The following is a 27,132-nucleotide window of genomic DNA, read 5'->3' as shown; positions in this document are numbered from 1 at the left end:
TCATCATAAGTCCCACCTCAGGATCTGTGCAGATACTGAGACCTCTAGACACAGAGGTCTGATTGTATCACCCAGGACAGAGCAGAAGTCTTCCACACACCACAAAAGCACCACCGGGAAAGTAAATGATCCTGAACAGAGTCTATAGTTGATCCCATGACAATATACTCCAAGGACAGAGAAACCCCTTATTTCTTAGGCCAAGTGAATTCCTTTTCGAGTGACCCCAATATTTCTGTGCCAGGGCAGGAGGGAAAAAACAAAAATACAAAAAGCACAAAACCTTGGTTATTTTTTATATAATATTTTTTATCTTCATTTATTATTATTATTATTTTTATTTACCTATCTATTTTTGGTCGATTTCTCTGTTTGGGTGTGATTATTGAAATTGTTGTCCCCATTTATACTTATTTTTTTCTCTTTCTTTCTTTTCCTTCTTTATGTGCTATGCCATGTTTCTTATTTCAAGACCATGGCGTGTTTTATTTTTTTGTTTTGTTTTTGTTTGTTTGTTTTTCTTTGTTTTGTTTTGTTTTCTGTTTGTTTGTTTTTTGTCGTGCTTATCGATATAGCTGGAGTCATCACTGGATATTTGACACTTCTTTTGGTACTGGTGGAGTGTTTCACCTTCTTTTTCTCCTTCATCTCTCAAATCGTTGATGAGAGTCCCTAGAAGGATTCTGCCCATTTTCGGCATATTAGACTCTTACCCCAGTTTATTACTTTTCTCTTTTTCAAACAAAACCACGCATCTTGAACTAGCTAGTCCTGCCTCCAGTTAGAGGGGGAAATAAGGGAGACATCAAGACCAAACAGATGCAAGACTACTAAGTAGTAGGTCAGATACAGAAAGGACCACATATTCTAGCTGCCCTGGGGGTGAGGGAAGAGGAAATGGGAGGGAGGACAAAAATGGAGGTGTAGGGAGGACAATTTGGTGATGGGAATCCCCCCTGATTTTATGTAAATATGTACCTAAAATAATGTTGTCAACAATATGTAAGCCACTATGATCAAAATAAAAATTATATTAAAAAATCTTCGGCAATTCCTAGGGAAGTCTGATCCTAGGCTCCCTTCTACTCCATGCTTGATGATGGGGCTTACACTGGTAGCTTAATGCAGTGTTGAACTGCTGGCTAGTTCCTCCCTATTTGCCTTAACTGATGTTTCTATACTAGAAAGTAAATCTGGGCTCATTCTCTTAAAGGCCCTTCTGATCCTTAATAGCACTCCCAAAACGCTAACCAAGACCTCCTGCCTTAGCCTCAGGGTCTGGTTCCCTCTATAATCTGATCATGGGACATTTTGGGGACTTTCTTCTGGACCCACATAAAATGAAAATGCTCTCTGGGCAGCTTCTCTATCCCGAGACCCACACACATGGGGTGGTACCCACTTCTTTTTTAATACTTATACCTCAGTAGCAGGAGATCTCGTGGAGCATAATCAAAAACACAAAACAAATTGCATACAAACCCCAATCTGGCTAGTCAAGACTGCTTTCCAGAAGAAGTGACCCCTGTAAATGTCACAAGCCAATTTATATAGGGAAGGGAGAGGAGGTGCTAACTTCTGATGCCACCCCCCGTTTTCTGAACCTAGGGGCTAACAACACAAGAAGTTGGAAAGATTTTCTGTGTTCATGTATGTGAAGAATGAACACTGCTAACATGACTTACTTCCAAAAGCATATACATAGCCATTGCAATTCTTGTCAAAATTTCCATGACATTTTTTCAAGGAAATAGAATAAGTATTGCTAATTTTTAGGAACAGCAAAAATAAAAACCCTTCATAGCAAAAGCCTTTCTGAGTAAAAAGAAGATGGGAGGCATATGTTTCCTGATTTTAAGTTTTTCTACAAAGTTATGTAGTCAATGCAATTGAATATAAACAGACACACAGATCAGTGAAACAGAATGAAAAACCCAGAAATAAACTCATATATTAGACAGTTCAATTATTAGAGTTACTAAGAGCATAAAATGAAGAAAGAAAAGTCTATAACAAGTAGTATTGAAAAAACTGATAGTCACATGCAAAAGAATAAGTTAGATCACTTTCTCATACCATGAAGAAACGTTAACTCAAAATAAAGACTTGGATGTCAGAGTCAAAGCCAAAAATACATCGGAAAAAAACATAATCAAATGCTGCATAATGTTAGCTTTATTGGTTTCTTTGAAAATTTGATTCCATTGGCAAGGAAAACAAAATAAAAAATAAACAGATGGCATTACATCAAACTAAAAAATTTTTACACAGTTTAAGAAATAATGATTTGGGTTTAAAGAGATAGGACAGTGGGTGTGTGGGTGGGGGCTTGATTTACATGTGGCTGACCTGGGTTTGATCCCTTTCAGCTCATATGGTTCTATGTGCATGGCAGGAGTGATTCCTGAGTCATTTTGGGGTATGACCCCAAATGGAAAAAAGAAGAAATAAAAGAAAAAAGAAACAATGATTAAAAAATAGATATTATACTCAATGAAAAATAAACATCATAAAACACTCAAACTTATAAAAATGGGTAGAAAACCTAAATAGATATTTTATCACAGAACATATACAGTTGACCACAGACATATAAAAATATTCATCATCATTATCATATTGTGCAAATCAAAGTACAGTGAAATATCATTTACATCTATATGAAAATGTCCAGAAAAAACAAGTGATGGCAAGGTTGTGAAGGTAAAAATGTAAATATAAATTGCTTTATTTAAAAATCATGTATTATATAGTTTCTTATAGTACATTTGTTTTTAAACCAATCCCACACCAATGTAAGATTCTTTTCACCACTGTCCTCAGATTCCAACTCAGTCCCAAGCCCTCATTAGGCATGAAATAATATATTCTATGCTGTTTCTTCTAAAATACTACAGTAAGAAAATTTATGAAAATTAATGTATCTTGCAATGAGATCATTAATTCATTTTCAGAAGTTTAACTAAGATATTTGTTGCTAGTTGATTTTCTGTTATTGGTTTTGTTTTTGAGCATTAGATGACTTTGAATCTATTGATGTCTAAATTAAAATGTTTCTACTGGGATGACAGTATTGAAAAAAAATGGAATTGTTGTGCAGGTACATATGTGGTCACATGTTCTCAGAATTCCAAGCTTTGTGGCTAATATTGCAGTTTTTGTGGGGAATGGGTTAGGCTGCCAAAGCTTCCAGAACTATGAAAAGGTGAGTAGGATAGTGCTCACAATCCAAAAATGTCCTGAAGATGTCAGTCCAATTGCTGGCATACCTAGAATTTTGGTTGGCTTATTTGCTGTCTTTGTAGAGCTCAGTGGTTGAGTGGTGAAGCTGGGTCATTGGTGACAAGTCAGCTATTCATTGTGGATGTAGCTGGTATGGCTTTGGTAGAAAAGTGTAATCTTTATAGTGTGTGGCAATGTGAATAGTTTCAGCATTTCAGGAACAGTATGGGTATTTATAAAACAATACAAAATAAAACAAACTTAACAAAGAAAAATGATACCTTATGATATAGCAAGAATTGTAGAAATTATAGAATTCTCCAAGGTGTCTATCCAACGAGTACAAAACCACCAATTAAAAAAAGATATATGCACTACTTTTTTGTTGTAACACTATATCTAATAGTTAAGTATTGGGAAAAACTCAAATGCCCAATAATTAAAGTGGATAAAACAGGTGTAATATATTTCTGTCTATCAATAGATCTATCTATATTTCTATAGCTATATCTATATATGTTATATATATCTTTCTCTCTCTATATCTATAGAGATATATATTGCATAGATTTCTATAGATATATCTATATATTTCTATAGATATATGCATATTTCTATAGATATATGTATATATGTTTCTATAGATATCTCTCTCTATATATCTATATTGCATATATATGTAATAGAAGGTATTAGAAAAGATAAAATATTGCAATTCTGCAAGTGAATTAAGTCAGAAGGAGAAAGACAAATACCAGATGATTTTTTGCATATATGTTATATAAAAAAAATAAGTAAAATAAAAAAAAAAGACTCAGGCCAGTCCTAAGGCTACAAAGAAGTGAGATTTATAAGAGTGTTGGGGGATTAATGGTAGAAAAATTTTGGTAATTGTTAATATTGTAACCTTAAAACATATAAACATTTATGTTGGGGTCCAGGCATGACCCATACCAGCATTCCTGGTATGGTCATCCATGAGAATGCTTGTGAAAAAAGGGCAACAGTCCTAGAAACAGCCTTCCCGAAAAGATATGGAGTCTGGCACACATGACCATATGGATCCAATCATCTTCTAAGATAATTGCTATAATTAAACCAAGCTGCAGACTAACACTCTTGGTTTTCTTATGCAATTATCTGGCTTCTGTCTCTTTTATCTGGCTTTTCCTCTTTTTGTAACAGTCCAATAATCTTGGTTTTCTTATACTAATATTTGGCTTCTGACTTCTTGAAGCATGAACATCTTCAGTTTTGTTCCTGTTCTTTTAGCTTTGGTTCCCATTTTTTGTCAGTTCTCCTGATTAACTATCCTCCTCATAGCCACTAGGATCTACTCACAAAGATCTGTAATAAACTAGATTATAAACTGCAGAAGGGGTCCTAATAAAGACGCTATTTGACCACCAGTCATTTTCACTCTCTGCATACCAGGTACACCTGTTGGTGGATGATATATATACATTAAAATTCTTATAAACTAATATTACTACAATAAAAGATAATTTTAGGTTAACATTTCCTGCTATATTTTCTACAGGGTTCATTTTTGTATGCATTTATAAATTTAAGGGAAGTTTAATAAGCATTAGTTTTTTTAAAAGCTGAGGACTCTTAATAGCCTTAGAATGTTTCCTGGGGCGGGGAAGGTGGCGCTAGAGGTAAGGTGTCTGCCTTGCAAGTGCTAGCCAAGGAAGGACCACAGTTCGATCCCGTGGCATCCCATATGGTACGTCCAAGCCAGGAGCGATTTCTGAGCTCATAGCCAGGAGTAACCCCTGAGCGTCAAATGGGTATGGCCCAAAAAAAAAAAAAAAAAAAAGGAATGTTTCCTGTGGGACTGTTTATTGCTAAATATTTATGGATAAAGATTGATAAATAATAGAATGAGGAGAAGATAGGGCAAGTAGTTGACATTCTAACTAAGTGATATGAAAGCTTCAGTGGTCAAAATTCAAGTGAATAAAAATCTGCATATTATAAAAAATAAAAAGACTAAAATGATATAGATTAAATATAGTTCTAGAATTTTTTCTTTTAACTTATTTAATTTTTTAATATTAAATATTTTGTATTGGATATGCTTTCATGTTAGGGATGTATTTTCTAAAAAATGTTCAAGGAAATTGGTGACTGAATATTAGAATATTTTTAATTTAACAGCTTTTAGGACAAGTAATATATAATAGTCTGTTTTCGTTTTTTCTATTCAGCATAGGCCCAAGTGCTTACTGATGACTGAATTAAATACAGGTTTAGTGGTTAATATGTCAAGCTGGATTATCTGTGCTGTGCAAGTTCTTTTTTAGCATGGATAGTTTTAAAATTAGTGACATATTGAACTGTAAAAGAAAAATAAATTGCTTTCAGAATTGAGAAACAAATATTTCTGCTCCTTCAGAAAAAAGAGATGATACTCAAGAAATTTTGCTAAACACCCAGTCAACCATCACTTGCTTATTTGGGTCTGTGACACAGCTTCACAGATCCACCCTCAGGATGTATCCTTAATCCAGGCAGCATGGATTTACTAATTACACAGGGATGTGTGGTCATCGCAGAAAGCTTTATAAGAGGATGTTTCCATCTGCTCAGTCACTTGATGATCCAAATCCAAAGCAGATGGTCTAAGAGCTCTAAAACATGCTGATCCAGAACTATGAACCATCTTAAAATTTGAGTCTGCCCTTCCTACAAAAACGTTTAAAAAATGCTTAAAATCATTCTGGATATTTGAAAATTGAGGCACTGGTCCTCAATGAGGGAATAACAACGATTAAGTCATATATCATTAAATATATGGTAGGCAGTGGAGAGACAATGCAACAGGTTAGGCATTTGATTTCCAAGTGACTGTTCCATTTCAATAATGAGCATCACATCTGGTCTCTTAAACCCCACCAGGACTGCTCCCTGAGCACAGAGGCAATTGCCAGTTGTGGGCGTTGCCAGTTGTGGCCTAAAAAAATGTTAAAAAGCAAATGGTTGAGGGACGATTTCTGAGCGCTTAACCAGGGGTAACCCTTGAGCATCAAATAGGTGTGGCCCAAAAAACAAAACAAAACAAAAACAAAAGCAAATGGTTGTATTAAGATCTTTCATCTGCATATTTAAAATTCTTTTATTCTCTTAAAAGAAGTATAATAGATCTTTGTTATAAAAGAGGATAACCAAATATACAGTCATTGTTTTGCCTACATTAGTAGGTTTATCAGGTAAAGAGATGAGTTGTGGATCCCAGAATTCCCTTCACTCTTTTTTAGTGAACTTAATTGAGATTATGCACAATAAAATTAACCTATTCTTGTTTGCCTTGCATGTGGCTGACCCAAAATGAACTTGGGTTCAATACGCCAGCATTCCATATGGTCCCCCAAGTCAGGAGTGATTTCTGAGTGCATAGCCAGGAATAACACCTGAGTGTCACTGGATGTGACCCCAAAACCTAAATAAATAAATAAAATTATCCTATTCTGTATAAAATTCCTTGAATTTTGGTATTTATGCAGTTGCCAAATCACTAGTACAATAAAAAATATAGAATATATTTTCTTTTCTTTCTTTTTCTTTTTTTTTTTTTTTGTGGTTTTTGGGTCACACCCGGCAGTGCTCAGGGATTATTCCTGGCTCCAGGCTCAGAAGTTGTTCCTGGCAGGCATGGGGGACCATATGGGACGCCGGGATTCGAACCGATGACCTCCTGCATGAAAGGCAAATGCCTTACCTCCATGCTATCTCTCCGGCCCCAGAATATATTTTCTTAATCCTCAACAGTTTCCTATACCTCATGTGTTTTTTTTTGGTTTTTGGTTTTTGGTTTTTGGGTCACACCTGGCAGCCCTCAGGGGTTACTCCTGGCTCTACTCTCAGAAATAGCTCCTGGCAAGCTCAGGGGACCATATGGGATGCCGGGATTTGAACCACTGTCTTCCTGCATGCACAGCAAATGCCCTACCTCTATGCTATCTCTCTGGCCCCTCCTATAGCTCTTTAATGGTCAACCTTCTCCTAACTCCTGGCTCATGACAATTGCTTACCAAGATTTAAATACCATTTTTTACCTTTTCTAATAGACTATAAGTAACAAAAATAACTAATTGCATTATATATGATTTTTCACTGATTTTTATGCTGTGGAATTTATCCATATTGTTATCAAATATTTCTTTTCCAGTGCTAAATAAGTGGTTGACTGTGACAGTATTCTATTGTGTGCCTTATTCTATTCTTTTTTTTTTTTTTTTTTTTTGAGCCACAACTGGCAGTGCTTAGGGGTTACTCCTGGCTCTGTGATCAGAAATCGCTCCTGGCAAGCTCAGGGGACTATATGGGATACCGGGGATTGAACCTGGGTTAAATGCTAGGAAGGGCCCTGGGTCGACTACATACAAGGCAAATGTCCTACCACTGTGCTATTTCTCCCGGCCTCACCTTATTCTATCCTTATGAGGTATAGGTAGCTTACAATTTATTCATTGATTTGCATATTATTTTATTTCAAAGCAAAGGTTAATTAAAAATGTTTGCTATCAAATTGTTTGTATAAATGCATAGAAGAAAATATATGCAGTTTTTAATCTCATAAGAATCTTCAATGATATTTTATTCTATTAGCAAAATAAACAAAAGGAAATGGGCTTAATTTATAGTACGGAGTCCACAGTGCCTGACTTATATGCAACCAATCCTGGTTTTATATTCAGCACTGTACACAGTCCCTTGAGCATTGGCAGGAGTGTTCCATGAGCACAGAGCTACATGTAAGCTTTAAGCATTTGAACCACCCTTAGTGTGGTCCAAGAACCAAAAATAAAAAAAAAAAAAAGCCAAAATAAATGGTACTACATCAAGCAGAAAAGCTTTTGCAAAATAATTAAGGACATAACCATTAAAAAGTCACTTTATTAATTAGGAGAACATATTCACATGCACCATAAGAGAAATGATTAATATCCAAAATATATAAAGCACTCTCTAAGCTTAACAAAAATCAAAATATAAATAACCTCATCAAAAATCGGGAGTAAGATATGAACTTTCTAAAAATATCATATGGTCAAAATGTTTATAAAATATATTCATCAACACTGATTCTAAGAGAAATGCAAATCAAGACAATGAGATATCTTATCACAAGAGTGAGAATGCTTTATATCAAAAAGTCTGCAAGTAGTAAAGTGCTGGAGGGGATATATATATATATTTTTTTTAATACCTCTTATTTACTAGTGGTAGAATGTTACCAGGTTAAGCCTACTCAAAAAAAAATGTTTTTTTTTTTTTTTTGGTTTTTGGGCCACACCCGGTAACGCTCAGGGGTTACTCCTGGCTATGCGCTCAGAAGTCGCTCCTGGCTTGGGGGACCATATGGGACGCCGGGGGATCGAACCGCGGTCCGTCTCCTAGGCTAGCACAGGTAAGGCAGGCACCTTACCTCCAGCGCCACCGCCCGGCCCCAGAAAAAAATGTTTTAAGACTATTTGAAAAATTATGAATAGAACTTCCTTGACAGTGATTCTACTTCCTGAACATCTGATCCAAAAAAAAACATATTGAAAGGACATATAGATACTATCTTCATTGCAGCATTATTTACAATAGCCAGGATCTGGAAACAACTCACATGGACAACAACAGATGAGTAGAGTAGATAAAGAAGTGGTGTTTTATATACACAGTAGAATATTCCTCAGCTATGAGAAATGTTAAAGTTTTGTAGCTTGATGCACTTAGATGGAATTGGAGGATTTCAAGCTAAGTGAAGTGGATAAGAAAGTAGAGACAAGTTCTAGTGCCCCTTGATTTCATTCATATATAGTGTATAAAGAAGCAAAGTAAGGAATCGGACAGTCTTTTATAAAAACAAATGCAGAGACATGATCATTAGAACTAGGGGGCAAAGGCTGGTATGGGAGGAGAGGAGTTATCATAGGACATTGGAGGATGAGTCTTAATACAGTAGTGCAAGTATGAAACAATTTCAATACCATGGTAAACTGTAACATCACAGTAAAAATAAAATAAAATGGATATAATAATGCTAATATATTTATTTACTTTGGTTTCTTTATAAGGCTGGTGGGTGTTTGCCTCTGATGCTAAATTACAGAAATAGCTTCTATAATGAATTTAACACAGTCTCTCTAGTGCTAGTAATATGTATTCAATAGTCACCTGGTTATTATAATAATTGCTGTTATTTGGATAAGAAGAAACAACCTCCAAGGTAGGAATTCATTTTGTAGAGAGTTGGCAGAACTTTTCACAGAAATTCACTGAAAAATAAATGAAGTGGGGCTAGTTTTCATATACTATTATATATAATTACTTAGCCAACTCTGAGTATCAAGCATCCGTGACTGATAGACTTGATATATCGCTTGACATATAGTGTCAATATACTGATATTGATTGACATATAGTGTCTTCAAAGATGTCTTCATTAGTGCAGGATATGTGGTACTGCTTTGAGAAGTAGTTGCCACTATAGTGTTTCCTTAACCACTATTAGTAAATAAATGATTCATTTATTTTTAAATGTTTGGTTCAGTATGTAAATGTAAAACAGGCCTATTCTCAACTCAGGAGGACTTCTTAGCTAGCCTATATTCACTTTGACAAGTTACACATAGAATTTTCAGTTGTGCCTCATCTTTGCCCCTCAATAACTTTCTCTTGTGTGACCAAGAACCCTGATGAAGTGTCAAGGTAATACAATGGACCTTAAACAGAACTGCTGGTCACTGCATTAAAGAAAAAATCAGCTATACCAACAACAATCTTGTGGGTTTCAAAAGGAAATAGGAATATCATTTCCAGTTGTTTGTTAAGAGAATTGTTCCTTTTGTTCTCGGGATCAAGTTACATAGATGCTTTGCCATCAGCTTGCTTCTATTAAATAAACTCAAAGTCAAATGACTTCTCAAGGTCAAGTAAAAATGTAGAAATGAAGCCTTACCCTTTCTATCTCCAACGCCATTTCTTTCTAAAAAGTTTCAAGAATGCTCAGGTGATCCAAAAAGGTTATAGCTAACAACTCATAGCTAACAATTAAGTATTCTTTACTTAATATTTAGTTTAATACTGTTTTCTTGTATCTTAACTTCAGGAATTGTATTTTTTTAATAAACATTTTGCCCTAATTAGAGACAAACCTATCCTATGAGCCAAAACTGCAAACTTCATGTTCCTGTGCATGTGACACTTGAACAGAATCACACTATATGCAATCGATCTCTTACCAAATGCCACATAAACTCTGAGCTCTCTACTTCTAATCTTCCTAAATAACCTAATGCATAACCTGTTCTGTGTGACTGTTTCTTAGGTTCTTTACCACTATTTCTTGCTCCAAATCCAACAATGACCTGTAAGTCATGGTTCTCTAAATACATGTAGGTTTCCCTTGAATAAAGGATCAAACTCTTCACTAGTTATTTAGGATTTTTTTTCTTTGTTAGTAGAAAACAGCTAGACCTTTTTTCTCTTTAGAAACTTATTTATCTCCAGAGAAAATTTTATTTAAATTCTGTGTACCCATTACTCAATAATTTCCACCGATGTGTTCAGTCTTTCTTTCCAGATACTATGGTCCAACCAGGCCCCTTAGGCTCTAATGGTTCTTGTAGCTAGCAGACTAGGCCACTTTTCTGATCTTTCTCTTTTCAGTCTATTAAGTAATAACATACAAGCTCATTTATCTCCCATTTTTATTTATTGTTAATTATAATGTTCCAAACACACTCACCACCAGAGGATTTGTTACTCTCCACTATTGTCCTAAGAACCCTTCCTGTAGCTAATCACCTTAAACACACATCTTGTTTTAACACCCAGAGCACACACCCTGCTTTCCCCAAACCCTTTACCCTCTCTTCCCTAAACACAGAAGCATACACACTGTTTTATTCCCTTCCCACATCCTACCTGATTGGCTGACGCAGAGTCCACACCTTACTTTCTCCTTCATAAATTATCCATTCCCCACCTACAGTAATGTGAGTTACTTTCCTGAAGTGGCTGGTGGATGTTTCTTTATGAGTACTATACTCACTCAGGATCCCAGTCATTTACCCCTTCCATCTATCCCCTCCCACCTTTCAAGTTAGCTCAATTCTATAGACCAAACTTCAGATTCTAATTGCCTTTGACCATTTATTATTTCCATACTGAATTTCATTACATCTTACATGAGAGCGTACACTCTCTGTTTCTGTCCCTCTTCTTCAGACTGATTTTCCTCAGCACAATGCCTTCTATTCAGCAGCAAATTTCATTATTTCATATTTTCTTTTATCTGAGTAGTATTTCAGTGTACCACAATTTATTTAGATCTAAAAATAATTTAAATAATCAAAAAACAGAGATCAGGAGAATTATCTTCAAGTCAGAGGGAAATCTTATTGGTTTCAGATAAATTAATTTTCAGTGATTTCTGAGGGTTCATGAATAGGAAGAGAATTGGAAAAATGTGAAGTCTCTTGTTTAATCCTTCACCATACCATAAAAGATGGGTTATGGATACTACAGTGCTAGGGTGTTCAGTAACTTTGTACATCAATACTAAAATTAACACTATTGTAATCCCATTACCTAAATATACTGATATTTATTTATTTTAATTTATAACAATTTATAATTTATAATAAATGATGCAAAATATGGATATTCAAGCTACAACTTGAATCAAGGTGTTGGGATGTTCAAAATTATATTTCTGCATTAAAGATCTCCCTAAGTCTTAATATATAGTGAGTCCCCACCCAGAAACAATAGACTGCTTTAATATGGTTTCTAATAAAATAGGAATTACAGGAAGACTATTTAAAAATCACAAAGTGTAAATTATCAATTCCACTGAGCTCTTTAATCAAAGTATGTTCCATATCAGAACTATTTTAGTATATGTATGATCAAAGTATTATTAAAATTACAATTTTACCCTCTTACCCTCTTATATAAACCAGAACTCCAAATGTTAGGCCTAAGAATCTCTAGTTTTAGGCACCATGGTTTATAATACTGTTAGAGTTTTATGCTACAGTCTTCTAACAGTATACACTTCACTAGAGTGTCTACTTCTCTCCACCAATGTTCCAAAGCCCTTCAACTCGCTCCTTATTTTTCATCTCCTTTATAAACTCAGTTCTGTAGATTAAGTCATGGGTTCTGTTGACTTTGGCCACAAGTTATTCCTTTACTATCTTACTTTATATTCCACATATGTAAGAGATCATTCATTCTCATATTTTCCTCTTTTCTTCTGACTGACTTCACTTGACATAATACCCTCTAATAATCTGTACCCTACCTAGCTCTCTAGTGGGTTACAAAGACTCTAGTTTGGGAATTATTTTCATAATGGCTAAGGCTTTTTAGTAAAGTTGAATGTGGAGCATGATGAGCCAGGGACCCTGCATGGCATAGTTTGACAGTAAAGGCCTCACTTTTGGGCTACCCAAGAGTCGTTAAGTAGGAAAACTACTTCCCAGGAGGTATTTCAGGTGCATGGGTCAGGAGCTTTTGAGCAAATTATAATCTTTCTTAGTTTTGATTTCTTGATCTGTGAAATGGAAAAACAAAGGCAATGATGTTGCTTATTCAGAGTTATTGTGAAGAATAGATGAGAAATTACATTATAAAATAGTATCCAAGCCACAACAAAATCTATGTATAACTTAGTTGCTGCTTCTGTTAAATTATTAACACTCTTTCAATGTCTAACTTGTAGTGAGTTAATTCTCTAAAACTTAGAGGCCTGCAAACTATGATCCCTTGCTTCTATTTGTAAATAAAGTTTTATTGCAATATAACCATATTATTTGTACTTTATTGTCTCTGGTTGTAGACTGCTCCAACTGCAGTTAAATAATAACAGTGACAGTTTGCCAACATGGGTGTAATTGCTTTTGATTACTGTGATTATGCTGATCACCCAGAAGAGCAAAGAGAAATGTGCTTGTAGTTAACTGATACATGATTGACAGCACAGAACTATGGGTAAAGCAGAAGGCTCAGGTGTCTTGAAAATAGGGAGAAAGTGAAGAAAGCAAAGGTCAAGGAACAATTCTAAGAAGTGTTGGGGTGAGATGACCTTGCCACCCTCCTAGTTCAGCCTTCAATGGGTTGTGACTCCACTTTAGATGAAACCAGAGAGTTATCTACTCTGTGCCAGACACTGGGAAAAGGTACAGAAACTAAAACATGGACTTTGGCCAATCGAGACATGACCCACCTCTTACAAGAAAATCATAAACCCTTCAAAACTAGGACTCTATCTTTGCTCACTCGACATGCTGGAACTGGAAGAAGTTACTAAGAAAATCACTAGTAACTAATTAACACCTGCAATCAGGCTCATAAATAGAAATCTATTGAAAAAAATGTTTGCTGAAAACTTATTCTCCCATCATAGAAGCTCCATTGGATAAGAACAGTGTCAACCTCTGTGTTGTTCTTGTTTGTGGTTTACCAAGAGGCAGATGTGTAGATAGGATAAATGACTGTGTCCTTGATTCTAAGTATTGTAGAATATAGAATATAGATTATTTCCTGGAGTCTTTATATTTGATGCATGAGGTAAGCACAACTGTTTATCACCTAGAAATATGTGCTCAAAATGCCACAGCTTGGAGTCGGAGAGATAGCATGGAGGTAGGGTGTTTGCCTTGCACGCAGAAGGATGGTGATTCGAATCCTGGCATCCCATATGCTCCCCCAAGCCTGCCAGGAGTGATATCTGAGAGTAGAGCCAGGAGTAACCCCTGAGCACTGTTGGGTGTGACACAAAAACAAACAAACAAAAAACAAACAAACAAAATGCCACAGCTTATTAAAAGGAGAGGTGGAATTTAAATTCATATCTAACTCCAAAATCCTTATACTTTATTGTTTTCTGGATAAATTTAAATACAAAGAGAGAGTTTAAAGCAAATAAGAAAGGAATAGTTAAGGAGAATTGAATACCTCTGAGATGCCTGGTTGAAATCTAAATATTGAGGATTAAAATAGTGAGCCGTTTCAAAGAAAGAGTATTCTCTGCCTTAGAAAACAAATCCAGAGTTCTAGTCCCCATTCTTCCAATACTCAGAATTAATGAATACTCGTTTCATAATTTACTTTTAAAATAATATTCTAGAACTGGAGAGTTAACAGAGTGTACTTGCTTGCTTGTGGCCAACCCCAGTTTGAACACCAACATCACTATGGCTTTCTGAATACAGCCAGGTATGACCCCAAATATACCTAATATAAAATAAAATAATATTCTCCTGTGCTTCCCGTTATAATATTTATTCAAGAATTCACATTAAGTTGATGTTCATCAAATTTCTCTAAATTATTTTTATTTTAGGGCCACCCTCGCCACACTCAGTAGTTATTCCTGGCTCTGCTCTCAGAAATTACTCCTGGAAGGCTATTGGGGGAAATCATTAGGGCTGAAAAGTATTGAATCTGTGTCATCCATGAACAATGCAAATATAGGTCTGGCCTCTAAACTAATTTATAATTATGAAAAATGATATCTGCTGACCTAAACCATTTGAACTGTCAAGCCATGAGGGATCCCCAATTTTTTTTTATGGGCCAGTTCACTGTTCATCAGACAGTTGAATGGCCAGATTATAGTTTAAAATAAAAAAAAGTGAACATCTGTGGTCTGGAGGCAGCAGTTTGAAGACCTCTGCCCAAGTTGAGAGACAGAGAGATGGAGGGGTGTCTGAGAGTGTGTTGCACATTGCATATATGTGCACAGAGGGCCAGGAGGAGTTGGACAAACACTGGACAGGCAGGATACATGTCCTAGCATGTGGTCCATGAGTTGTAGTAAGCACTGAGAAAAATGCTGCTGGCTTTCAGTGGTTAATGCCTCCCAGGTTCTTTTATATCTTCCCTTACCAAAAGCTGCTGAGAACTGGTCAGTGTGTGTGCATAATCTAACACTGCATTCAGTGGGAAAATGTAAAGAGCTTGAAGTTTTTTTTGGTAGGAATATTTATACCCCAGAAATCATTAAACAACATATAAAGACATTTTTTGATATGTTGTTTTTGTATTTTTTTTTTTTTTGGGGTCATGCCCAGGAGTGTGTGACTCTACACTGTAGAAATCACTCCTGGTGGGTTCAAGGAACCATATGGAATATTGGTATCTAACCTGGGTTTGGCTGTATGCAAGTCAAATACCCACCCCCAATACTATTTCCTTGGCCTCAAAACTTGTTTTTTGAGATAACTTTGTGTAGCATTACCTTCATATTACTGAAAAAAATTCCAAAATTATTTTTATTTTATTTTACTAATTTTTCTAATTTTTTATTACTTGCTTGTTCTAATTCTTCTAGATCTTTATTATTACAAAAAAGAACCCACAGCAAAGTATATATTTCATGGCACATTTTTATGCATATGTGTGAATTTCTTTAGGATCTATATTCTAATTTATCAGATTCTGGTAAATTGCTGTGTCACCAGCAGTGTATAAAATTTTGTTTCTTCAGGAACACTTATTATTGCCAAACTTATTCATATATGCCAATTAAACTGGAGGTGATTTTTCATTGTTGCATGTTCTTGATACTTCCCTGATTACTTGTGACATTTAAAATGTTTTTTAGAAAGACAATACAGCAAGTAATGTGTTTGCCTTGCACGTGGCTGACCAGGGTTTAATCACTAGTACAAAGTAAATTTTCTCCTTCCTTCCAGCCATCATCAGCAGGAAAGACCCCTGAGCACAGATTTTGCCAGGTGTAATCCAAAAGAAAAGAAAACAAAATAAAATGTTTTTATATGTCTACTAGTCTTTCTTTTTTTCATTTTAGATATTGATATTTGAGTTTATCTTAATCACATTTTTGTTGTTTTTACAGTGGGAGGGACAAAGGTGATGTTCTAGTTGTGGTGTCAATGGTGACCACACTCGATAATACCTAATAATTACACTCTGTGCTGGGGAAAGTGTGGATTTTGTGCTAGAGATTGAACTTGATGCATGCTAGGCAAGTGTTTTATCACTGAATCACATCCCTGGTGGTACTAGATTTTTATATTTGTAGGTGTGTTCAAAATTTTTTGCCCATTTTTCTCATAGATCTTTTTTTCATGATTTATAAAAATATCTTATATACTGTGACTAACTTATTTTTTTAAATATATACAGTGAAGTATCTTATACTTTCTTTTCTATGACTTTATAGGTTATCTTGTTGAATCCTTAAATAATTTGCATGCATATATGGGCATGAATAGGACATACAATTATTTAAATACAAACTACTCTGCGTCTTTTATCATAAATAAGTTTAAAATGGTAATGAGATTATTTTCTTTATAACTTAAAGGATTTTTATAATTGACTTTTCCTACTATCAACAGTAAACTAGTTTGCTATATTTATTTTTTAAGTTTATATTTGAGTAATTACAACTTAAAATTATTTTTATTTTAGAAAAATATGTGGCAGTGCTCAGGTTTTACTCCTGGCTTTGTTCTCAGGAATCACTGCTGGCAGAGCTGAGGGGACCATATAAGGTACTGGGAATCAAACATGGGTAAGTCACAAGCAAGGCAAGGACATTATCTGCTGTACTCAAACTTGGCTTCCATGTTTACAATCTTAACTCTATGAGAATTAGCTTTAGTGAGTTAAGAAGAATTTGTTCCTGCCTATGGAAATGCTATTGTATTCAGAATTATTAAAAAGATCTATTTCCCTTAGTTCTGTGATTTATTTCTTACAGGAAATCTCTTTACGTGCTTGGATACTATCACACTTTTTCTTCTAACTATATAAAAATTCTTGATTATTTTGTTACAGCAGCTCCTTTCTCTTGACAGTCATTTTCAGAAACTTCTTATCTGTTCTTGGACATTTCCATATGAATTTCAGGTACTATCATAAAAACATGATAACATTTTTATTAGCTTTGAATTTTAACTTTATAGACTAACATGAACAAATATTTATTTATGGAACTGAGACTTCTTGTTTGTGAATATTCTATAAGTAAATACATATATGTAGATCTTTGAATGTCCATCATTCTATTTAAATACAACTATTATTTTTATTCAAATACTTGAGAATCATTTTATAGATTATTTACACTATAAAATAAATATCATTTGTTATATATAATAGTTATTACTATTATATAAATATATTATTGAGTTTATATGTACATCTCAGTATTAACTTTTCAACATTTTGTCTTATCTGTGGAAGTTGTATATTTATGTTAGACTTAGTATCTATCCTCAAAAGGGTCAATGACATTTTTTGATGACTTTTTTCAGTATATATGTAAGGGTCAAAGTTTCTAATCTGATTGCTAGGGCAAGGTCCAAAAGGAATTTATCACAAGGTGTTTGGCTAAGTTTATTCACTTGCAACAATGGTTTCGACTAGCTCTACTTGCATTCTCTGTTTGATTTTGCTTTTTGCCCATATTTCAGCTGTAACAGTAAGTAGAATTCTTCACTTCTGGATATTTAAAAATGCTTATTATAATATACATTTTTCACCATCTACATATTTATTGTCTTCCAGATTAAGCAACCTCCTAAAGGAAATGGTATGTGTTGACTATAATGCATAGAATGTTTTAGAACTTTCTTTAGCTCAGTAAGACTAAACTATTTTTCCAAATTTTAACAGGAAATGATGCAGACTTTAATGAACAGAAGGATATTTCAGAAATAAATTTAGGTGGGTTCAGTTTCTTCCTTATTAATGGTTTGAAATAATTTACCGTCATTATAATATACTGGGTAACTTATGAGGAAAAATAGTTGTTTGAGCATCATCAGAGATTACAGGACTAATAAAAGTTAAAAATGTGAAAAGAGAATAAGAATTAGAGAAGATTTTTAAGTGAATTTCAGTGGATCTAGAGATACATTATTTTTTTTCATAAAAATTTTATTTTCCAGTTTGAATCTTGAAAAAATGTGAATAAAAGAATAAGCCTACTCTTACCTTGAGTGGGGTATGGAACAACCCTTATTAGGATTTGTCATACTCTCTAACAGCTATTGCTAAAGATAAAGGCATTTTACTTTTGACATTTTATCTCCCAAAACATTTCTTTTTGGGGGGAGCACACCTGGTGACGCTCAGGGGTTATTCCTGGCTATGCACTCAGAAATAGCTCGTGGCTGGGGGACCATATGGGACGCCGGGGATCGAACCGAAGTCTGTCCTGGGTCAGCCACATGCAAGGCAAGCATCCTACCTGTGCATTACTGCCCCCAGAAACATTTCTTAAGGAATTCCATCAATCTCATAAGAAGAGAGAGAAGATGTGTTATTTACCTCTTGTCCTACTTTGAATGAGAGAGAAACTTTTATCTTCTAGATGTTTGAAACATAGATTAGAATTCAGGAGAAATGGAGGTAGTCTTGATCATGAACACTTCATGGTTTAGAGAATATTTATATTCAGTTGCCTATTTATCCAAACATCATCTATAGTAAGTGTTCCATGAACTTGTTTAGTGTATACTAAATTTTAATTATAAAAAGAAAAATCAATCAATTTACTTAGGACCAGTCTTTGGGGTGGTACAATAGAAGAAAAAGATCAAGGATTGAAAATCAAGAGTGCTAATTTTCAATCATTGATTACCTAGTACATCACTGCCTATCTCAGGACTTTCTCCTGAAGTATGAAAGCTTTGAAAATATACATTATAACTCATCTCTAAGACTAAGATTCTTGACCAAGACTTTTTGTTTAAGAAACTTTCAGAAGGGGCTGGGAAGGTGGCGCTAGAGGTAAGGTGTCTGCCTTGCAAGCGCTAGTGTAGGATGGATCGCGGTTCGATCCCCCGGCGTCCCATATGGTCCCCCCAAGCCAGGGGCGATTTCTGAGCGCATAGCCAGAAGTAACCCCTGAGCATCAAACGGGTGTGCCCCCCCCCAAAAAAAAAAAAGAAAAAAGAAACTTTCAGAAAACAGGGATCAGACAGTACAGTGGGTAGGGTACTTGTCTTGAATGTGACCCAGGTTTATTCCTCGGCATCGAATATAGTCCTGAGCATCACAAGGAGTGATTCCTGAATGAAGAGCCAGGAGTAATGCCTGAGCATTGCTGTGTGCAGTCAAAAACAAAACAAAAAGAAAAGAAAAAAAAACTAAAATGTTAAAACTTTCAAAATGAGGATTTGACATGCTATAGTTAAAAATTCTTACATCTGCTCAATTTGAGATAATTTGTTTCATTTCACCATACACAGAATAATAGTTAAAGTTAAAATGTTGATTGCATTACTAAAAGTCTTTTAGTGATGAACAGTTAAATATATACTTATATTTTCTCATTCACATTCAGCTGCTGGCTTGGACCTCTTTCAAGGTGACATACTCCAGCAAGTGAGTATTTGCTAACAGCACCATCATTCTTCCAAGATCTAGTTGGTTGGCTATGTTATGGGATGCTAAGGCTTTGGTCTATGAGCTTCTCTGAATTGAGTACTTTGGGAGATATTAAAAAAAAAAACAACGAATCTATAATCTGTATCTGCATACATTTCTACTCTGGTTGTGATGACAGAAACAGATGAGAAAATTACTAAACACTAACCTATAATAACTATTCTGCATAGCCATCCAAATTTTCCTAATAAAGTCAAGAATAAGAGAGATGGCAATTTGTTTAAAGCAATTGTCTCAGGTTGGGGGAATTTTATAATTTCTTTATTTTATTTCTATTTTCTCTGAGTTTTCCATGTTCTATGATGAACTTCTGTTACTTTTGTAATCGAGGAACAATACTACTAAACTGTTTGATTTGAGTAACAGATTGAGTTGTGAGTGGGTGAAGGAAGATTTAAGGAGACCTTAAGAAATAACCTCCTCAGCCACCATTATCTTTGTTTTCACAGAAATCCAAAAATGGCCTGAGAGATCCCAGCACCAGGTGGAAGTTCCCCATTCCTTACATTTTGGCTGACAATCTGGGTAATATTTCTTGTTCTTAATTAGGGCATTGGGTTTTTCTTTTCTTCCTTCAATTTATTAGTTTGGAGAATATATCAGTGTTTAAGAAAACTTGTAAGTCCTGGTAATTCATAATCATATGTGATAAAGAAACAAGTACTACTAAACCAGTACAAAGTATTAAATAACATTAGTTTTTATTTTTTTGGGGGGGTGGCTGGGTCACACCTGGCAGTGCTCAGGGGTTACTCCTAGCTCTAGACTCAGAAATCGCCCCTGGCAGGCACAGGGGACCATGTGCAATGACGGGAATCGAACCACGGTCCTTTCTGCATGAAAGGCAAATGCCTTACCTCCATGCTATCTCTCCGGCCCAACATTAGTTTTTAAAATGAAGTATATATTATCATGTTGATTAAACAAGGATCACCAAGAATAAAAGCATGCTAAAATGTGGCATTGTAGCCATATGAAAAATTCACACTTTAACTCAGTTTCTCTTTTTTGTTTATGTGTGTGTGGGAGGGATCCCAAGTAGTGTTCAGGAGCCCTGCTTGTATTTATTGGCTGATAGGGCCAGTTATTTTAAGTCAGGCCTTGATCTTGTGGCTCAAATTATTTCTACAGTGATGTCTTAGTGGATCATGAGTATATGACCTTCATCGTGGGAGTTTCTAGGGTATTGTTTCAGGGGACTATATAGTGCCAGAGATTTAACCAAAGTTTGTAATCTCAAAACATCAGCCTTTACTTCTACATGATCTTTAGGTAGTTTTCTTTCAGTGAATATAAATATAGTATGATGATACTATTTTCAGAATATTACAACATTTTCCCTTGTTACTAAAAACACATAACTTTTCTTGGTTTTCTATCTTTGGGGATCATATCTGGCTATACTCAGGACCTACTCCTGGCTTTCTGCTCAGGGGTCATTCCTGATGGTACTCAGAACCATATGAGGCTCTTAGGTTGGCTGACTACAAGGTAGCATCCTATCCATTATATTGTCTCTCCAGCCTAAAACATGTCTAGTTTTTGAGAAGTAGAAATCTATGTTTCACCAGTTTATAGTCTTATCCCTTGACATAAATAATTCCTACTTTTATCCTCTCAAGATAGTGGGCTGCAAAATTGTAATTTGATCATAATTAGAAATAATTGGTAGAAATAAATAGATATTGGAACTCACATGTGGGCACTGGTTGGCCTTACACTGAGAATAGACAGCCACAATGACCCAATGTTTGTCAGGCGTCCTCCAAAGAGAAAGAAGATTACAGAGCAGAAATTAGAACAAGATTATTAAGTCATGCAGGGATCCTACTCTCAGGAAATCTAGATTATGTTGTGATGTTTTTCATCACTATTCTCATTGCTATCCCCAGTCCATTTTCTGGTGAAAAATTATGTATCAGTCAAGTAACCACTATTGTCTCAGTTACTTTTCCGAAATGCAATAGTTTCTTTCTTCCCAACATCTGTCAACTCACTTAGGCATTTATAGAGCATCCATTATTTATAGGAACATTTAATAAAAAAACATCAACAGTTGAGAAGATGTTGGTGGAGACAATACAGAGGATAAGGCTGACCTCAATTTGTTTTCTGACACCCTATATGGTCTCCCAAGTCCTGCCAAGAATAACCTTGAGCACAAAGCTAGATGTGATCCCAGAGCACAAAGCCAGGAGTAAGCCCTGAAAACAGAAAAATAGCCCCCAAATAAGAACAAACCAACATAAAGAAGATAAAGAGTAGAGGGCATATTTTTCTTTTTCCTTGTCTCACTTATTCTATTTGTGTCCTTCCAAGATGCAAACATAATAACTAAATCTCTATCACATGACACCATGGCATCTTTGCCTGATACTTTATTTTACCATGCTTATGCCTCTGTGAAGTATAATAATTCAGTACTTTGTAGATTTACATATTCTAGGTCATCTGATAATCTTGTCAAAATGCTAAATAAGTAATGTGTGATATTTGGTTTTTGCCCATCTAAATGCCCCCTAGGTTATGTTGATGCTGTAAGTTTGTAAGCCATATCTTAAGTAGTATAATCTGTCTGTACTGCAAGGTAGCTGACAGACTAATACAGTAGGTTTGAAGTTAGGTGACCTGATATAAGATGGCAGTAGTAAAGATATAGTGATGGTGCTCAAATAGCAACTCACAAAAATCACCTTGGGAGTGAAAAATAATGTTCTAGTATCACTGCAAAATTACATACTAATTTAGGTTTTTATACATAATTTTGTTATAAATATTGTAATAACTCTGTACACACTTTATCAAAACTACACTTACATAGAATGAAAAGCACAGATCAGTGTACAAGCTTGTGGCTTTAGATAAATGCGTAAGTTTAGGAAACATACACTTCCGACACAACGTAGAGTTCCTGTAGGTTAGTTTCCATATAATTTCTATATAATTCCCCAAATGCCATGTTCCAACTTCACTTTTCCTCGGTAAAGCAGCTCATGTACAACCAATTTAATGATCAATAGAATCCCATAGTTTATACTACTTTATATTTAGCTTCTTTTTTGAACAGGTAATATTTTTATATTGAGTCAGTTATTAATTATTATTTTGTAATAATGTATTGGAATTGATTTACCCATGTTTCTGCAGTGGATATTGAGTTATTTTTCACCATTTATTTGGTGACTTTATAAAATAAATCTTACTTTATTTCAAAAGTATAAAATTAAATTTGGGGAATTATCAATCAATATGTTCATTTCCAAGGATATGGCAGTGTTTCTATTAGTCAAACCAATTTAATGATATATTCTATATATTTAGTGGTATAGTCTGCCCAATATGACATTAAAATGTAAGCCTTTGGTACATGCCATCCAATGTCTAGTGAAGCACAAGTCACTAGTGTTACCTGCCAATGAAAATAGTGAGAATAAACAATTTTGCCTTGTTTTAAATTTAATTGGGAAAGCATTGATTTATGTATGCCACTAACTGTAGTCTATTCCACAGTTGCTCTCCATATTCTTAAAAAACAACTATTATTCTTGGATCTTGTTGCTATTTTAAGCACAATTTAAATTTTGCTGCTATTACTATTGTGTTAATACAGTATATTGATTACTTTGACTATGGATCATATTTTCCTTCACAGTTTCACTTGAGTTATATTTTACACAAGTAAATATTATATTGAATTATTCTGAATTCCATTATAGTTTCCTCTGAATAGTATCTATTTTTTTTTGTGGGGGGGACCACACCCATTTGATACTTCTGGCTAAAGCGCTCAGAAATTGCCCCTGGCTTAGAGGGACCATATGGGACACCAGGGGATCGAACCGCGGTCCTTCCTTGGCCAGAGCTTGCAAGGCAGACACCCTACCTCTAGCGCCACCTCTCCGGCCTCAAAACATATGCTATATATATAATTTTTTTTTGTTTTTTTGTTTTTTGGACCACACCCGGCGGTGCTCAGGGGTTACACCTGGCTATCTACTCAGAAATAGCTCTTGGCAGGCATGGGGGACCTTATGGGATGCCGGGATTCGAACCAACCACCTTAGGTCCTGGATCGGCTGGTTACAAGGCAAACACTGCTGTGCTATCTCTCTGGCCCCAATAGTGTCTATTTTTATATTTGATTTTTATTAATTGGTTTTAATTGCTTTCATCCTGGATCTGTGAAGGTTTCGTTTTGATTTTGCTCTTAGTTCAAAGCAAATTTCTTAATGCTGCGGCATAGTTTTTATTGATAACTTACAGTCTCTGTTTACAATTGAGTGCCTAAGAGTTTTCCTATTCCTTATACTTGACATAATTCAATCTTGAAATTCTCTCTCCCTTTTATGACCTGCAGCTAAGATACCTATCAAATTCAATCGACTATTCGCCTGCTGCTTTCCACTAAATCTTCTCCCATTCACTCAAAAATTCATGGGTTAGACAGATTGGAGGAGCATTTTTATACAGATTTTTGAATCACTAGTTTTACTTTCCAAATAAATCATAAATTTCCCTAACTTTTCTTTCCAGAACATCTTTCCTTGTTTCCCACCCATTCAAGCAATCCCAAACTCTAATAATGCTGAGAAAATACAATTTCAAATTTATGTTTGAGTTTTCCATTCTTTGTTATGAATTAGGAAAAACCTAATGCCAAAAATAATCTAGATAAATGTGAATTTTTTTTTTTTTGGTTTGGCCCACATCAACCCAGTCAGTGGTGATCAGGACTTACTCCTGACTGCTCAAGGATCATTCCTGGAGAGGAATGAAAACTGGTCTGCCTTGTGCAAGGCAAATGCCTAATCCAATGGACATTTAGGATCCTGTTGCTCTGATCCTTAAACGTAAATTCTCACCAATGATATTTCTTCCTTTATGCAATATATATATTTTTTACTTTCTTCATGCTTTAGTAAGTTTTTTTGTGCATTCAAAGAATTTCTTTACCTAATTTTCCCCAAAATTTAAAATGCTCATACATTTTGAGGGGATTAGTCCTATTTTACCTTCAACATCATTATCTGAACAAAACACTGTTGGGGCCAGAAAGATAGCACAGCAAGACAGCACTTGCTTTGCATATCACCGAACCAGGTTCAATTCCTGGTACCACCTACGGTTTCCCAAATACTGTCAGGAATAATTCCTGAACATAGAGCCAAGAGTAAGCCCTGAAAAATACTGTGTTTCTTCCCATCCCTGAACAAAAAGCATGAACAACAACAACAACAACAGCAACAGAATAATGAAGCAAACATCCATTTGCCTGTTGCCGGGAATTCCTGAGTCACCTCCATGGGGCAGAGGACCTTGCAATGCTTAAGTGAATATGTGGTATCAAGAATCAAACCTAATCACTGTGTTAACTACTGCCTCTCAACAACTTAAATTTAAATATATATTTCTTTATAATTATTTATATTATAATTAGTATATATTTATATTACATAATATTATAATCATACAATAGATTATACAATATAATTATATAATATTTATGTTCTAATTATTTATATTATATAATTATAAATATATTTGTTTATATTATATATACATATATAATTTTGGGGCCATTTCCAGCAGTGCTCAGGGTTTACTGCTGGCAGCTGAAGGGACCATATAGGATGCTGGGGACAGAACCCGGATCTGCAGCATGCAAGGCAAATACCTACCAGCTGTGCAATCGATCTGGCCCTTGTCAACTCAATTTTTAATCTGAGCCCTATCTACCTTCAATGAATTACAGGGAGAAATTTTCTGATTTTCTTTTAGTTTCTGTCTCTATTTGTCTCCACACACACACACACACACACACACACACACACACACACACACACACACACACACACACACACACACACACACCAACATAATCTTTATTCCTCTGGAATATCTTTCTTCCCCATCTCAGATTTGTCTTACACAATGCAAGGTGTGTGCAAGTCAATGAAAGAAAAGTCATCTGTCCACAAGATTACCGGTGGATATCTCTGTTCTTGTGCCTATATTTCACTAAATTGCTACTGCTTTGGTTTTCAGATTACATTAGGAAAATCTTTTCAAGGATATCTATGGTTTTGGCTTTCTAGTCTTGCTTTTCCCCAAGAACCCCGTAGGAAGCAAGGTAAAATACCAGACTTTATAATTCAGAAATGTCTCTACATTTTTTTCTTTCTCTAGTAAGAGTGGTAAGAGAGGGATAAGGAATACCATTCATTTATTATTCTCTCCAAGCGAAATGCATAGTTAATCAATACTTATAAAAGACACAAATGAGGGGCCGGCATGGTGGCGCTAGAAGTAAAGTGTCTTCCTTGACAGTGCTAGCCTAGGACGGACCATGGTTCTATCCCCCGGCATTCCATATGGTCCCCCAAGCCAGGAGTGACTTCTGAGCCAGGAGTAACCCCTGAGCGTCACCGGGTGTGGCCCAACCCCCCACCCCCCAAAAAAAGACACAAATGACATAGAGTCACTTCTTTGTTTTGCAACATGATTTTACTGAGGAGTACTCACAATCTCTGCTTTAAAGAGAGAAAGGGGAAAAATATGTTGTGTGTTTTTTTTTTAGTTAAGTACACAGGTGAGTATTCTTATTATATAGTTACACCTTCATTAGTATTTAAATTATACACTTTTTGGTTATATCTGCAAATAATTATTTACTATCTAAGAAATCTGACTACTACCAGATTATCTTTTAGTATCTCTGGATTTTATGTGATGGCATGAGTCTTTTAAAACTATTCAGTACGTTATCCACTAGCAAAGTAATCTTTATGGATATTTTTACTGATTTCTGCAGATCTGAATGCCAAAGGAGCTATTCTCTATGCCTTTGAAATGTTCCGCCTCAGATCCTGTGTGGATTTCAAGCCATATGAAGGAGAAAGCTCATACATCATCTTTCAGAAGTTTGATGGGTTTGTATGAAAATTTTCAGTGTGAAAGTCATGCATCTTTTATTTTATATATAAAGTGACCTCTCTCTTAAGGACTAAATAAGAAATTGGAAAGAAACTAAAAAATGAAATCAAATCTTTCTGTGAATTTTAAAGTTGCGTTTCATCTTTACCTTATGATGTAAAATAATAAATTGTTTGGTTACCTCTAAGGTTTTTTGTTTTTGTTTTGTTTTTGGGTCACACCTGAAGGTGCTCAGGGTTACTCTTGGCTCTGTGCTCAGAAATCGCTTCTGGCAGGCTCTGGGGACCATATGGGATGCTGGAATTCCAACCACCATCCATCTGCTTGCAAGGCAAATGCCTTACTTCTGTGCTATCTCTCCAGCCCCTACCTCCAAGTTTTAAAAAAGATTTAGCTCAATTCTTTTCCTAGGTTTTGGCAATATTTCAAATTATAGTATTTTAAAGTTAGGTTTACCAACTTAACCTCTTTTATCATGCTATTTTTAAATACTACCACTTTTAGCTTACTTTAGCAATTCTAATACTTAGTTTCTTTTCA

The 27,132-nt window shown here is 35.2% G+C and overlaps 2 protein-coding genes across 2 annotated transcripts in view; both read left to right on the top strand.

Moving 5' to 3' along the window:
- The window catches only part of SLC22A3 (solute carrier family 22 member 3), a 662,601-nt gene that overhangs the window by 372,188 nt on the left and 263,281 nt on the right, over positions 1 to 27,132 (top strand). The window lies entirely within an intron of this gene.
- Positions 17,618 to 27,132, top strand: part of MEP1A (meprin A subunit alpha) — a 61,880-nt gene continuing 52,365 nt past the window's right edge. Inside the window, 7 exon segments of the mRNA XM_049764733.1 lie at positions 17,618 to 17,707; positions 17,709 to 17,762; positions 17,764 to 17,797; positions 17,881 to 17,931; positions 19,556 to 19,596; positions 20,109 to 20,184; positions 26,471 to 26,588. Coding sequence (XP_049620690.1) covers positions 17,618 to 17,707; positions 17,709 to 17,762; positions 17,764 to 17,797; positions 17,881 to 17,931; positions 19,556 to 19,596; positions 20,109 to 20,184; positions 26,471 to 26,588 — 464 coding nt within the window.

Source organism: Suncus etruscus, chromosome 18 (genome assembly GCF_024139225.1).
Source record: "Suncus etruscus isolate mSunEtr1 chromosome 18, mSunEtr1.pri.cur, whole genome shotgun sequence".
NCBI lineage: Eukaryota > Metazoa > Chordata > Mammalia > Eulipotyphla > Soricidae > Suncus > Suncus etruscus.
Note: the sequence above shows the minus strand (reverse complement) of the source record. Positions and strands in the feature narration are given on the sequence as shown.